Here is a 14422-nt window from a genome sequence, read left to right as displayed (position 1 = left end):
AACCAGCTGGTCACCGCTTTCAGCAGCTCCGCAGCATCGCCAAAACACTGCATTGCCAGCCACACCCCCATGTGGTTGAGGAAGCAAGCAGCAGAATTTAGTGGGGAAGGAGTTGCAAAGCTCCTTCATCACTATGGTAAGTGCCTAGATTTGAATGGTGACTACGTGAGATATGATATTTGGGTGTGGCTTTCAACTGCATATGGAAAATGTTTTCTCCTATATTTTGTTCATTTTTAATTCCAAAACGTAATGTACTTTTTGGATAACCCTCGTAATAGTGGTCTAGTGTTGGATGTTGCTTGGTGCTTCCTAAGATATGTTATAAGAAAGGTGGGCTTATGATGATTTCCTCTGCAATGCTGCTGACATTTGGAGGGTTTGGAGGATTTGTTTTAGGGACACCTGAACGGTTCCGTTAGTTTGCAGTGGTGAAGATCTGTGATTTGTGGCATCTCCACTTTTTGAAAACATTTGCCCACCTCTAATGAGTCCATAGAGGTAGCATTAGCTAATTGCAGGCTTCCTTTCCATGCAAGCTGGATGCTATGGAAACAGGCAGTGATAGATATATTTTATTCTTTTTAGATATATTTTCCTTAGTTTTCCCCCTTTCTTTCCAGCATTCTCAAACCTTCTCTTGCTCACCACCAAATATTTATTTGTCATACTAGTAACTGAATGCTTGACACTTTCTGCATTTCAAAGAAATTATCTATAAACATTATGTTTGCAGCAGTGACAAGTATACCAGCTTCTAAAGAGTTGAATCTAAAGAAATTACTGTTAGATATGACAGCTGAGTAGAAATGTTGTGTTCAGGGATAATGTTTCTGTGAGATGTTGGTGGCTGGGTTTTTTTTTCCTACCCAGTGCTTTGGAAATTTTACTTTTTTAACCAATTCTGAGAGTAAACTTTCAAAAACTTATACACTCATTTATATACATGAGTTATATATATAAATCAATATCGTATATAAGTTGAGGGCAGGTTTTGGAGCCAAAATTATGGATTCTGATTAGACCGGTGGTTCTCAATCTATGGGTCCCCAGGTATTTTGGCCTACAATTCCCAGAAATCCCAGTCAGTTTACCAGATGTTAGGATTTCTGGGAGATGAAGGCCAGAACATCTGGGGACCCATAGGTTGAGAACCACTGGATTAGACCCATGTATAAGTTGAAAGTCATTTTGCAGGGAAGGGGAGCATTAGGCCAACTGCCCTAAGCCACCACTGCCATTTCCCTTCACAGGCATTAAAAAGGCCAGAAAATACACCATGGTAGAGACTAGAGAAAGGATAAGGATTTGGTGCTTCTTATGATATTTTTCCAGAATCAACTAAACTCATCTTTTGCTATCATCTTGACTACTGTTTGTGAATACAGATCATTTAGAGATCTATAACTTGAAGTTATGCACCCATAACTACAATACTGAATTCCAGCCTAATTTGTTTTTCTCCTTAAATCCCAATCTTTTCTAATTTGTGTTATCAGGCTTTCATGGCCAGAATCGCTGGGTTGTTGTGAGTTTTCCGGGCTGTATGGCTATGTTCTCTTCTGATGCTTTGCCGACATCTATGGCAGGCATCCTTAGAGGTTGTGAGATCTGTGGAAACTCGGCAAGTGGGGTTTATATAAAAAGGTAAAGGTTTCCCCTGACGTTAAGTCCAGTCATGACCGACTCTGGGGGTTGGTGCTCATCTCCATTTCTAAGCCGAAGAGCCGGCGTTGTCCGTAGACATCTCCAGGTCATGGGGCCGGCATGACTGCATGGAGCGCCGTTACCTTCCCGCTGGAGCGGTACCTATTGATTTACTCACATTGGCATGTTTTCGAACTGCTAGGTTGGCAGAAGCTGGAGCTAACAGTGGCCGCTCATGCCGCTCCCAGGGTTTGAACCTGGGACCTTTCGGCCTGCAAGTTCAGCAGCTCAGTGCTTTAACACACTTCGCCACCGGGGGTTTATGTATCTGTGGAAATTTTCTGAACACAAAAGAAACGATCCAGGCCAGCTAACACCTCCCAACAAAGGATTCCCTCAGGTAGGAAGCAGTCAGGCTTTGAATCTGCAAGGCCATTAAATGCTAATAAAGCTGGCTGATGGCAACGTTCACACTTTCCTCCAACAGACGAGAGTTCTTTCTCCCAACCTGGACTTTCCACAGATATATAAACCCCACTTGCCTAGTTTACAACAGACCTCACAACCTTTGAGGATGTCTGCCATAGATGTGGGCAACATGTCAGGAGAGAATGCTTTTGGAATATGGCCATACAGCCTGGAAAGCTCACTGCAACCCACTTTTCTAATTTACTTAAAGCAGTGAGCCTGATTTCCTTTAGGGCAGTGTTTCTAAACCCGGGGGGGGGGGGGGGGGTCACAAGGGGGTGTTGGGGGTTGCCAAAGACTATCAGAAAACACATATTTCTGATGGTCTTAGAAACCCCTTTGGCAGAAAAGATCTCTCGCCTGTCCTCCTCCTCCTTTTCAGAAACAGATGGCAAATCCTCCCATCAAAAGCCCTCCTCCTGTTGTGACTGGATGCAGGGAAATCTACAATCACCATCATGTTGGGTCAGCCCCCCCCCCCCCCCCAAACTCCACCAGTATTCAAAGTTGGTCATATTGGGTATTTGTGCCAATTTTGGTCCAGATCCATCATTGTTTGGAGTCCACAGTGCTCTCTGGATGTAGGTGAGCTACAACTCCAAAACTCAAGGTCAATGCCCACCAAACCCTTCCAGTATTTTCTGTTGGTCATGGGAGTTCTGTGTGCCACGTTTGGTTCATTTCCATCATTGGTAGAGTTCATAATGCTCTTTGATTGTAGGTGAATTATAAATCCCAGCAACTACAATTCCTAAATGACAAGATCATATCTTCTACAATCCCACCGGTATTAAAATTTGGGCATATTGGGTATTTGTGCCAAATTTGGTCCAGTGAATAAAAATACATCCTGCCTTACAGATATTTACATTATGATTCATAACAGTAGCAAAATGACAGAGATGAAATAGCAATGAAAATAATGTTATGGTTGGGGGTCACCACAACATGAGGAACTGTATTAAGGGGTATTAGGAAGGTTGAGAACCACTGCTTTAGGGATCCATAATTCTAAGTGCAACCACTAGAGGGCACTAGAAATCCATTTTACCTTTTTTTGGAATAAAACTGGAATTTTCTCTTACTCCAAAAATCAAATGATGAGATGCATCCTAGTGAACTTTACACAGCAACTTTATTTTAATAGTGTAGCTAATATTGTGGAAATAAAAGGCCTACAAATTTTGTACTGCAAGAGTTTGCCTTCCTCAATTTTTCTAATATTTGATAGCTTTAGTATACAGTAGAGTCTCGCTTATCCAACCATCGCTTATACAACATTCTGTATTATCCAATGCAGTCTGCCTTTTAGTAGTCAATGTTTTTGTAGCCAGTGTTTTCAATACATTGAGATGTTTTGGTGCTAAATTCATAGTAAAGGTAAAGGTTTCCCCTGACGTTAAGTCCAGTCGTGACCGACTCTAGGCGTTGGTGCTCATCTCCATTTCTAAGCCAAAGAGCCGGCGTTGTCCATAGACACCTCCAAGGTCATGTGGCCGGCATGACTGCATGGAGCGCCGTTACCTTCCCGCCGGAACGGTACATATTGATCTACTCACATTTGCATGTTTTCGAATTGCTAAGTTGGCTGGGGCTAATAGCGGACGCTCATTCTGCTCCCGGAATTTGAACCTGGGACCTTTTGGTCCGTACGTTCAGCAGCTCAGCGCTTTAACGCACTGTGCCACCAGGGGCCCACTAAATTCATAAATACGGTAATTACTACATAACGTTACTATGTATTGAACAGCATTTTCAGTCAAATTCTTGTAAAACACGATGTTTTGGTACTTAATTTGTAAAATCATAACATAATTTGACATTTAATAGGCTTTTTCTTAATCCCTCCTTATTATCCAACATTTTTGCTTATCCAACGTTATGCCGGCCCATTTATGTTGGATAAGCAAGACTCTACAGTACTTGGGAATTGAAGTTTTGTCTCTTTTATAGGAATCTATACTTTTCTGTGCATTCTCTTATTTCAGAGGTCAAAATCCCATCTCTGAAATTTTGCCAGCCGTGACTGGAAATGTTAGTTCTGGCTCTGGAAAATGTAATGGTTAGAGATAATGCCAGTTACATATTGGTCCTCCATGTGTGCTCACTCCTGAGGAGAAGCAAAATTAATGCATGTGTTGTCGAAGGCTTTCATGGCCAGAATCACTAGGTTGCTGTGCATTTACCGGCTTTATGGCCATGTTCCAGAAGCATTCTCTACTGATGTTTGGCCCATATCTAGGGCAGGTATCCTCAGAGGTTGTGAGGTCTGTTGGAAACTAGGCAAGTGGGGTTTACATATCTGAGTAATGTCTAGTGTGGGAGAAAGAACTCTTGTCTGCCTGAGGCAAGTGTGAATGTTGCAATTTCCACCTTGATTTGCATTGAAAGGCCTTTCAGCTTCAAATACTGGCTGTTGGGAATCCTTCCTTGGGAGGTGTTAACTGGCCCTGATTGTTTCATGTCTGGAATTCCTCTGTTTTCTGAGTGTTGTTCTTTATTTACTGCCCTGATTTTAGAGTATTTTCATACTGGTATCCAGGTTTTGTTCATTTTCATGGTATCCTCCTTTCTATTGAAATTGTCCACATGCTTTGTGGATTTCAATGCCTTCTCTGTATAGTCTGACATCATGGTTGTTAGAGTGGTCCAACATTTCTGTGTTCTCAAATAATGTGTTCTAACAACCACCAGCTAACACCTCCCAACAAAGGATTTCCCCAGCAGGAAGCAGCCAAACTTTGAAGCTGAAAGGCCATTCAATGCTAATCAAGGTGGGCAATTGCAACATTCACATTTGCCTCAGGCAGACAAGAGTTCTTTTTCCCACCCTGGTTATGAAGTCTGTTGGAAACTAGACAAGTGAGGTTTATATATCTGTGGAATGTCCAGCTACATAAACCCCACAACCTGCCATAGATGTGGGCAAAACGTCAGGAGAGAATACTTCTGGAACATGGCCACACAGTCCGAAAGACATACAACAACCCTGTGATCCCGGCCATGAAAGCCTTCGACAACCCACTGACCTGGTTTCCAACAGACCTTACAACCTCTGAGGATGCCTACCATAGATGTGGGTGAAATGTCAGGAGAGAATGCTTCTGGAACATGACCATTCAGCCTGGAAAACTCACAGCAACCCAAAAATTCATGCATGTCCTTTCTGCACATTCACGTGCTGATCTTCTCCTGCTCTGGGGTTGATCTCTGCATTCATTGATATAGTGAAAGAAATGCATACAGTCACAGTAACTCCAATCTTGTTTCCGCAAGGCAAATGTTCATAGAATAATACATTCAAATAGGATGGACCCTTGCAGGACAGAGCTCCCTTACTTGTTACACAAAGGCACTAAAATGCCTTCATCTACTAGTTGCTTAATATACAAGGGCACTGTCCAATCTTGCATCTGGTCACGCTACGGACAAAGTATTGGCCTAGTCAAGTTCTGTGCCATCAGCCAGGAGATGAAGATCACTGGGAATGTATTTTGTGAAGCTCAAAACCTAGAAAGATCTGTTTGACAGTCCATTTAGCATATGACTGGAAAAATGCAGTATGCAATCACTCAGTCAGTCATCTCCCAAATCCATTAACAAACACAGATCTGATGACAGCAGGAGGGCTTAGCCACGTATTTCTATTTATTTTTTTGACCTTTGCTTTAACAAATTACAGCTCACATCATTAACCCAGAAGAGTTTGTTTAAAATGGGGAATTCGTCTTGGTTAGGCAAGCTAATTTTAAGATGGAAGATTGCTGTTATGATGGGTTGGGCAACCAAATTGACTGCAGAAGGTCAACTGTGGAGAATTGCAATCTTACCTGTTCCCTGCTTAGGTGGGAGCACAAATACCTTCCCACCCCCTACTCCATATGTAAAATTGATCGCAATATTTAAAGTAAAAGGAAAGTTTTCATGATAGTTAGGGCTTTTGATAAACTCAAGATATTTTGCTGATTAATGTTAACCTCAAACCTGCATTTCACCTAAGCTTTCTTATGAGTTTCTATTTGTAGATAACAACAAAAGTATAAAGGGACCAACAATTTAGACTATGAGTCTATGCATACAGAGTCAAGCTTTCACATTTGCTGGAGTTAAAGGGACAGGATCACTGCAAAAGTGGAAAAAATGGATTAAATCATGCTATTTTTTTCAAATGTGAAAGAACACTCTCTAGGAATCTCTAGATCTTCCAGTGTGACTTTGTCGTCAACTTCTATGGAATCATGGAAATCAAGGTCTTTAGCCTTCTCTGCCAAGGAATGCTGAAGCTTCAACAAAAGTACAATTCCAACAGTTCCATAGCATTGAGATACGGCATTTTAAAATTGTGTCAAACTGCATTAATTTTACAGTGCAGATGCATCCCTATATGCTGGATTTGGGGACTGAAAAACAGTCTGAAATATGCATAGGACCACAAGAGAAGGAGTGGCAATATTCCCAAGTGCAGGTTCACGGGGTATAAAAGAGAAATGTAAAGGACAAATGTACGTATTTCCCAAATGAATGGCTTATAATTCACTAGGCTTCAGTCCTAAGTTTTTCGTCCATTCGTATGATGGGATCCTTCCAGAAGAATGGATCTCTTTCTGCTAATTTAGAATTCAGGAACTTTAGGATTTAGGAACTTAAGATTCAGGCTTCTGTCTGTACTCCTCATCTTTCCTGGTATCTTTCCTGTCCTAACAAAAGAAGAAAGTAGGCAGAGGTTTAAGCGTGATGGTAGCCAGCCACTACTCCTAATCCAGAGCAGGTAACTTGTGACTCTATAGGTGATGATTTCAAATCCAATCTGTTCTGGACAGCAGGAGGGATACTGCAAATCGTATCCCTGAACAGACTGGCACCACGAGATGCAGAGTGAACCTTAAGAAATTGGACTACAAAGTGGAGTCCATGCCATGCGAGCGTGGAGAAGAGTAAGACCACACCACAGACCACTTACTACAATGCAGTCTGAGCCCTGTTACATACACTATGGAGGACCTTCTTGCACCGACACCAGAGGAACTCCAGGTGGCCAGCTTCTGGTCAAAGAAAATCTAGTATAATGAAAAGTTTTTAACTTTGTGTTTTTTAAAATATGTTATAACTGTACCTTCTCTAACTTTTGACACGATAAATAAATAAATAAATATAAGCAGGAGGGATGATGAGAACTGTTTTGATGATTGTTTAATATTTTAATTATGTCTATTTTAAATCATGACTTGCTAATTTGTTTTTTAAATGCATTTGATGTCTTAACTGTTGTTTTTATGATATTATATTATTGTATTGGGCTTGCCCCCATGTGAGCCACTCATCAATGACTTTTTAGACCTTTGTATGCCTTAGCAGAGAGGAGCTCCGGTGGCGAAGTGTGTTAAAGCATTGAGCTGCTGAACTTGCAGACCGAAAGGTCCCAGGTTCAAATTCCAGGAGCTGAGTGAGCACCCGCTGTTGCTCCAGCTTCTGCCAACCTAGCAGTTCGAAAACATGCCAATGTGAGTAGATCAATAGGTACCGCTCCGGCGGGAAGGTAACGGCGCTCCATGCAGTCATGCCGGCCACATGACCTTGGAGGTGTCTACAGACAACGCCGGCTCTTCGGCTTAGAAATGGAGATGAGCACCAACCCCCAGAGTCAGACATGACTGGACTTAACATCAAGGGAAACCTTTACCTTTACTATGCCTTAGCAATGTGTTTTTGTTCCCACTTAGAAACCACTTTTCTAAACCTTTATTTCAATTGTTTATTTGTTTTAGATTATCAATATAGCCTTGGCTAAATGCATAACCGTGAATCAATCCAGTCTGGCTTTTGAAACATGTGATGTTAACAACAAGGTAAGATTTTGCTAGCATTTCTTTTGCACTCTTCATGCTAAAATCCAAATAGGATTGTTCAAATAGATGTCTTAAAATATCTGTTTGCAGAACCAGTGTTGGGGAGGGGGGAAAGTAGGTATGTTTTACATGTTGCCTCTCCTCCCATCTCTTTAAGGATCCTGGGGGTGATCATAATACAAAGCACAGGCAATGGCAGCAATGGGCCACTGTCATAGACTAGGGATGGATGAGTGAATGGTATTGGACCCTCCCAATACACTACCCCTGAATTTACTACCACAAATCTCCACCTTTTTAAAAACATACAAGTTTGTGGTGGCACATGTCTTGTTTAAAGGAGATGCATACTCCCAAGGTCGTTTAAAAATGAAATATAAGTGTAAACATACATGAGTGATGTGTGTCTACAAAAAGTAGAGCCGTTACAAGAAGGGATTTGTGATCCAGCTTACAATTAAATGCTAACTGTTGACATTGGATTGTGTCTGATCTTGGAGACAAAGCAGGGTTAGAACACGGATGGGAGACTGTGTTGTCGAAGGCTTTCATGGCCAGGATCACAGGGTGGTTGTATGTTTTCCGGGCTGTATGGCCATGTTCCAGAAGTATTCTCTCCTGATGTTTCGCCCACATCTATAGCAGGCATCCTCAGAGGTTGTGAGGTACCTCACAACCTCTGAGGATGCCTGCCATAGATGTGAGCGAAACGTCAGGAGAGAATACTTCTGGAACATAGCCATATAGCCCGGAAAACATACAACAACCCCGGATGGGAGACTGCCAGTGAAGGAGACAGCCAATGAATAACTGGAGGTGGTTATGTCAGTTCCTTCATGAGATCGCCATAAGTCAATAGGTGCCTTGAAAGGCACAGACATATACACTCTGCAGGCTGGAGCACCCAACCCTTCTGCCACCTGCAGCTTTCAAAACCCATAAAATGATTCACATCCCAATAGTGGCCACTTGACTCTAGTTAACCAGAGCCCAACACTGAATGTAGTTCTTCAGAGCCCCCTGCCACTCCCTTTGCATTTGCATCTTCCAGTGATATATTTTAATACCCCAAACAATACAGAATGATAGTTATCAGACAGAAGCTGGCATTCTTCTCAGATGGTTTTGCTTGTGAGCAGGAAAAGAGTAGTTATTGTCCAGTCAAGATGTGACAGAAGTATTTTAAAGTAGATATTATTACATTGCTTGCATGCCTAAAATCCCTGATCTCTGTCACACTATACAATGATAGCACTTTGATATAACTAAAGACTGTGGCTGCATCTCATGAAAGGGTGGGATCTGTAGCTTGGTATAATCCTTAGGATTCACTTCTGCAAAATAGCTCTTACTAAACTCAATATCTCAAGATATTGTGGAATGCAGTAATAGCAGTTAAACTGGATTATTCATAATGCTAAAACAATGCAGTGGGGAAAAGACTCCTGTGTATAATGCTTACTAGATATCTTGCTTTGCTTATTTCAGTAAATGTTTGATTCATATCTATAATTTGTTTTTGATTCATCATTGTTGGAGTTTTCCAATTTCTGCATGGCTGCCGCTCTGAGCAAAGAAAAAATCTCCGTTAATGGTATTGCGAGATGCAAGGGTGAGAAACCATAAGTCCTGGCTCTAAATCCTACCCTCCTGATATACCAGCCTTTCCCAGATGGCCTATGACAATGTCATTTGGTGGTTTCCTTTCTTTAGGGGAGGTGTTTTCCCCATTCTAAAAAATTATCATACCACTCGCAAAAGTTAAGTTACTGACTGTAAGAGCTCTCTGTGCTGGTCATAGACCATAATAAAGTCTTGTTGCTGTTGTTGTTGTTGTTGACTTTAAGAGTTTTAAGCAAAAATAGGATGGTTTTTTTTGTTCCAGCTATTTGCCTTTGGCCCCTAGTAAAATACAGCCTCCAATGTCTTTGAAATCTAACCTGGTTCCTGAGGTTATGATGCCACCCTTGCTATAAGAGAAATACATATAGGATTTGGCTGTTTTAATCTTGTAAACATATAAACCTTACTACACAACTGCATGTACAGTGTTCCCTCCCTACTTTGTGGTTCATTTTTCGCTCCCTGGATAAGCAACATTGGATAAGCAAAGGTTGGATAAGCGAGACTTTACTGTAATCACTTTTCTTTAGGCTATAGATCCAGAAATTACATAGCTACCTGCATTGTATCTGACCTGGCTGGCTAAAAGATTCTGAGTCGTAATCCAAAAGAAACAAACAAACCCAAAGATCATCTTTCCATCCTCTGGAAGTCAGTATCCCAGAATGGCCCAGTTTGCACCTGAAGATCCTAGAGAAAAAATCTTTGCGGCGCTAATTACTTATACGTTGATACAAACCAAAATTCACTAAGCTTGCAAAGGGCTACTGAAAATATCACTGAGTCAGACTTTTTAGGGTTCATGAGCTAAACAAACAGTAACTGTGATACCCATTAGTTGCACATGGATTCAGTCCTTACTCATAAGAACCTAAAATTCCCTCTAGGTTGTAATCTAGCATGGATTACTCCTTGTGTTACAGAATATTTGTAAATACAATTTCTCATAGAATGAATAAATAATACATATCAGATCCAAGGAATGGAAATGCAAATAGAAATACTACGATAATATATTTATTGTAAATATGAAACAATAGATCAAATTTTTAAAACTTTTTTGTCCAAATAGTTGTATACCAGACATAGAATATAGGTAATATTGAGAGTCAGGGAAAGGGAGAGGGGAGAAAAGAAACAAGAAATTATTTCCAAGCTTGTCATGGTTCTCTCTGTTCAGAAATAGTCATTCATACTGGCCACGGTGGTGCAATGGGTTAAGTCCTTGTGCTGGCTGAACTGCTGACCTGAAGGTTGACAATTTGAATCCATGGGACGGGGTGAGCTCCTGTCGGTCAGCCCTGGCTTCCCATGCAGGAACATGAGATAAACCTCCCAGAAGGATGGTAACATATCCAAGCAACCCTTGGGCAACATCTTTGTAGACGGCCGATTCTCTCACACCAGAAGTGACTTGCAGTGTGTTCTTAATTTGCTTCTGACACCATAAAAAAACAAGGGCCTGAAGTGTGCTCTACAAAAATATTTTAGGATTAGCCAATGGTATCTGATACCATTAATGTATTGGCATCGAATTGTTGCCAATTGTACGCCGCCCTGAGTCCCTCCGGGTGAGAAGGGCGGGATAGAAATAATTGAAATAAATAAATAAATAACCTGTGTATAGGTTTGCTATAGCACTTCCCCAGTTCACAAACACTGAATACAGGATCATTTGCTGAATCCCACAAGAAACAAATGGACAAAGATCTCATACTTCTTTGGTCTTAGAATATGAGCTAGAGAGGTGTATTTCTATTTCTCTAGTCTGCTTTGTGGCTCATTTCCTGTTTTCAAAGGGGATTTCAGTTTAAGGAAATTATCCCTATTGAGCCTGGGATTACTTTGGCTTTTTCTTAATCAAAAGGGCAAGAAGTGATATAATCCAACTTGATGCTAGGAGAAATAAAGAATTGTTCCCTTACCAACATCTACAGAACTTCAGCCAGACACTACCAAGGCAACTCCAATGATTCCATTCTTCTCTGGTTCCTGAATGTGGTGATATGGTGCAAGGGCAACAAAAACCTACCTTTCCAAAGAAGGGAGTGGGGAGGCACTGAAACCTCCTTCTGCCATAAACATTGAAGCGCATATACTCATGTGACTCAGGATGCATAGACTACCCAAAAGACAAAAAAAAAAAAGTCTTAGGGCAAGTCAAGCCTGTACTATCCCCAAATCCCACAATGACTAAACCGAGGCTGTTCTATTTTGTTATATGATAAGAATATATAACTCACCAGGGAAGACATGAGCGTACATCACCAGTAAAATAGCAGTCTTAGGCTGTAATTCTATTCCAAATAATATAAGCTTAAATTCCATGGAATTCAATAGGGCTTCTACATAGATGTGTTTTGCCATGTTCTTTGGGGCGGGGGGATTAAATGTGATTGCAGCAAATGTAGTGGAGTATAACAAGTTCTTTCCTACCTGCAGGACCAAAAATTCAACTACACTTGGATGCGACTAATCCAGCATGGAGACTCCTGTGTGGCACCAACTGATGCCAAAGGGACACTGGGCCTGCACCCTTGTGATAAAAGAAACAAAAGCCTGAAATGGTTGCATAAATCACTTGTGGCTTTTCAGCCAGAACTCGTAAGTGCAGCATTTTCAAATGCTTTCTTTTGCCCCTTACTGAGGCTATGCTAGAAATGGTACAAAACAAAGGGAGCCTTTTACTTCATTTCCATTTTATCTCAATACCAGGCACTCCTTATTGATGGAAAGAAAAGGTCTCTGCATGCAATACTTTTTGCTACATTTTGTGGGCTGAGTGTAACTGTGACCATCTATTTTATTTTTTATTTATGTTGCTTCTCTTCCAAGGATTTGAGAAAGGCGGGATATAATTATGGTAAATAAATAAATAAAATAATTGTTCATAATCCCACTGATTTTATCCTAACAACCACCCTGATAGGTTTTTGTGAGTTTTCCAGGCTGTACGGCCATGTTCTCAAAGCATTCTCTCCTGATGTTTCACCCCCATCTATGGCAGCCATCCTCAGAGGTTGGGAGGTCTGTTGGAAATTATTTGAGAACACAGAAATGCTGGACCAGTCTAACAACCACTATATCAGACTATACAGAGAAGCCATTGAAATCCACAAGCCAGGGACAGAAATGAGGAAACCATGGAAATGAACAAAATCTGGCTACCAATATTTAAAAAAACCTCTAAAATCAGGACAGTAAATAAAAAACAACACTCAGAAAATGTGAATTCCAAACAGGAAACAATCAGGGCCAAGTAACACCTCCCAACAAAGGAAATAAAGGATTCCCCCAGACTTTAAAGCTGCAAGGCTATTCAATTCTAATCAAGCTGGCCAGTTGCAACATTCACACTTGCCTCAAAGAGACAAGAGTTCTTTCTCTCACCCTGGACATTCCACAGATCTATAAACCCCACTTGCCTAGTTTCCAACAGACCTCACAACCTCTGAGAATGTGTGCCATAGATGTGGGCGAAACGTCCGGAGAGAATGCTTCTGGAACATAGCCATACAGCCCGGAAAACTCACAGCAACCCAGTGATTCCGGCCATGAAAACCTTCAACAACAGAAACCCTTAAATCTCATGTCAGAAGGAAAGTGGGATGTAAATTCAATAAATAAACAAACAAACACTAGGCTGAGAGATAAGGTATGTTCCAAGTTCACCTTGTAACCTTTAAGGCTCCACAGAGATTTGAGTTTAAGTCTTAGTTTGAGACTCTAATCACTCTGTTACACTTGTCCTCAAGTAACAAGTTCTAAGCAAAAGTAGCTCTGGAGTAGTGTCCTGAAAGAAGATGATTGGGGGAATTTTAGAGATGCTTTTTGCAAATATGTTTCCAGTAAGATGCTGGTGATAGATAATTGATTATAGAATTCTCCTGTATTCTTTGCCTGGGAATGAAAGAGACCAAACATTTTAATTTTTTCCACCCACAATGAGACAGTTGTTGTGGTGTAGCCTTCAAGCCATTTCCTACTGATGGCAATCTTAAGGTAAACCTATTGCAGCTTTTCTTGGCAAGATTTGTTCAAATGGGATTTATTCAAAGGGGATTTGCCTTCCTTAGAGGCTGAGAGAGTGTGACCCTAGGTCACCCAATAGGTTTCCATGGCTGGGTTGGGGAGTCATAGTCCGGTGCTCAAGTCACTGAAAATGAGCACCAATGCAAGCAATATCAGAAGTTGTAAGTCTTTACTAGTACAGTAGTCTGACTTATCCAACATAAAGAAGAACGTTGGATAAGCGAAAATGTTGGATAATAAGGAGGGATTAAGGAAAAGCCTATTAAATGTCAAATTACATTATGATTTTACAAATTAAGCACCAAAACATCATGTTTTACAAGAAATTAACAGAAAAAGCAGTTCAATACATGGTAACGTTATGTAGTAATTACCGTATTTACGAATTTAGCACAAAAATATCACAATGTATTGAAAACATTGACTACAATAACATTGATTACTAAAAGACAGACTGCTTTGGATAATCCAGAATGTTGGATAAGTGAATGTTGGATAAGTGAGACTCTACTTATTATGTATTTTTATCACCATTATGCCCTTCCTGGTTTGTATCCCTCTCCATTCATTTCAGTGGGTTATTTAAGTTGTGGCGGCTGTTCTGGTTGTTAAGGTTTTATATCTTATACCTGGATAAGGGCACTTGTCACAGGGCAATTGAAAACAAATCTATTGTAAAGAAAAATCTAATCCAAACAAGTGAAAACTAGTTAAAAAGCTGAATGCAGCAATAAAGAACAGGGCCAAATCCTATGCAGAGAGTTTTAAAAAAATAGTTGAATTCAAAAGCAAACAGAAGAGACCAG

At 40.7% G+C, this 14422-nt stretch overlaps 1 protein-coding gene across 1 annotated transcript in view; it reads left to right on the top strand.

Moving 5' to 3' along the window:
- The window catches only part of galnt5 (polypeptide N-acetylgalactosaminyltransferase 5), a 56849-nt gene that overhangs the window by 31117 nt on the left and 11310 nt on the right, over window positions 1-14422 (top strand). Inside the window, exons 8-9 of the mRNA XM_003224607.4 lie at window positions 7881-7961; window positions 12027-12188. Coding sequence (XP_003224655.1) covers window positions 7881-7961; window positions 12027-12188 — 243 coding nt within the window. The remainder of the gene's footprint in view (window positions 1-7880; window positions 7962-12026; window positions 12189-14422) is intronic.

Source organism: Anolis carolinensis, chromosome 1 (genome assembly GCF_035594765.1).
Source record: "Anolis carolinensis isolate JA03-04 chromosome 1, rAnoCar3.1.pri, whole genome shotgun sequence".
Classification (NCBI taxonomy): domain Eukaryota; kingdom Metazoa; phylum Chordata; class Lepidosauria; order Squamata; family Dactyloidae; genus Anolis; species Anolis carolinensis.
Note: the sequence above shows the minus strand (reverse complement) of the source record. Positions and strands in the feature narration are given on the sequence as shown.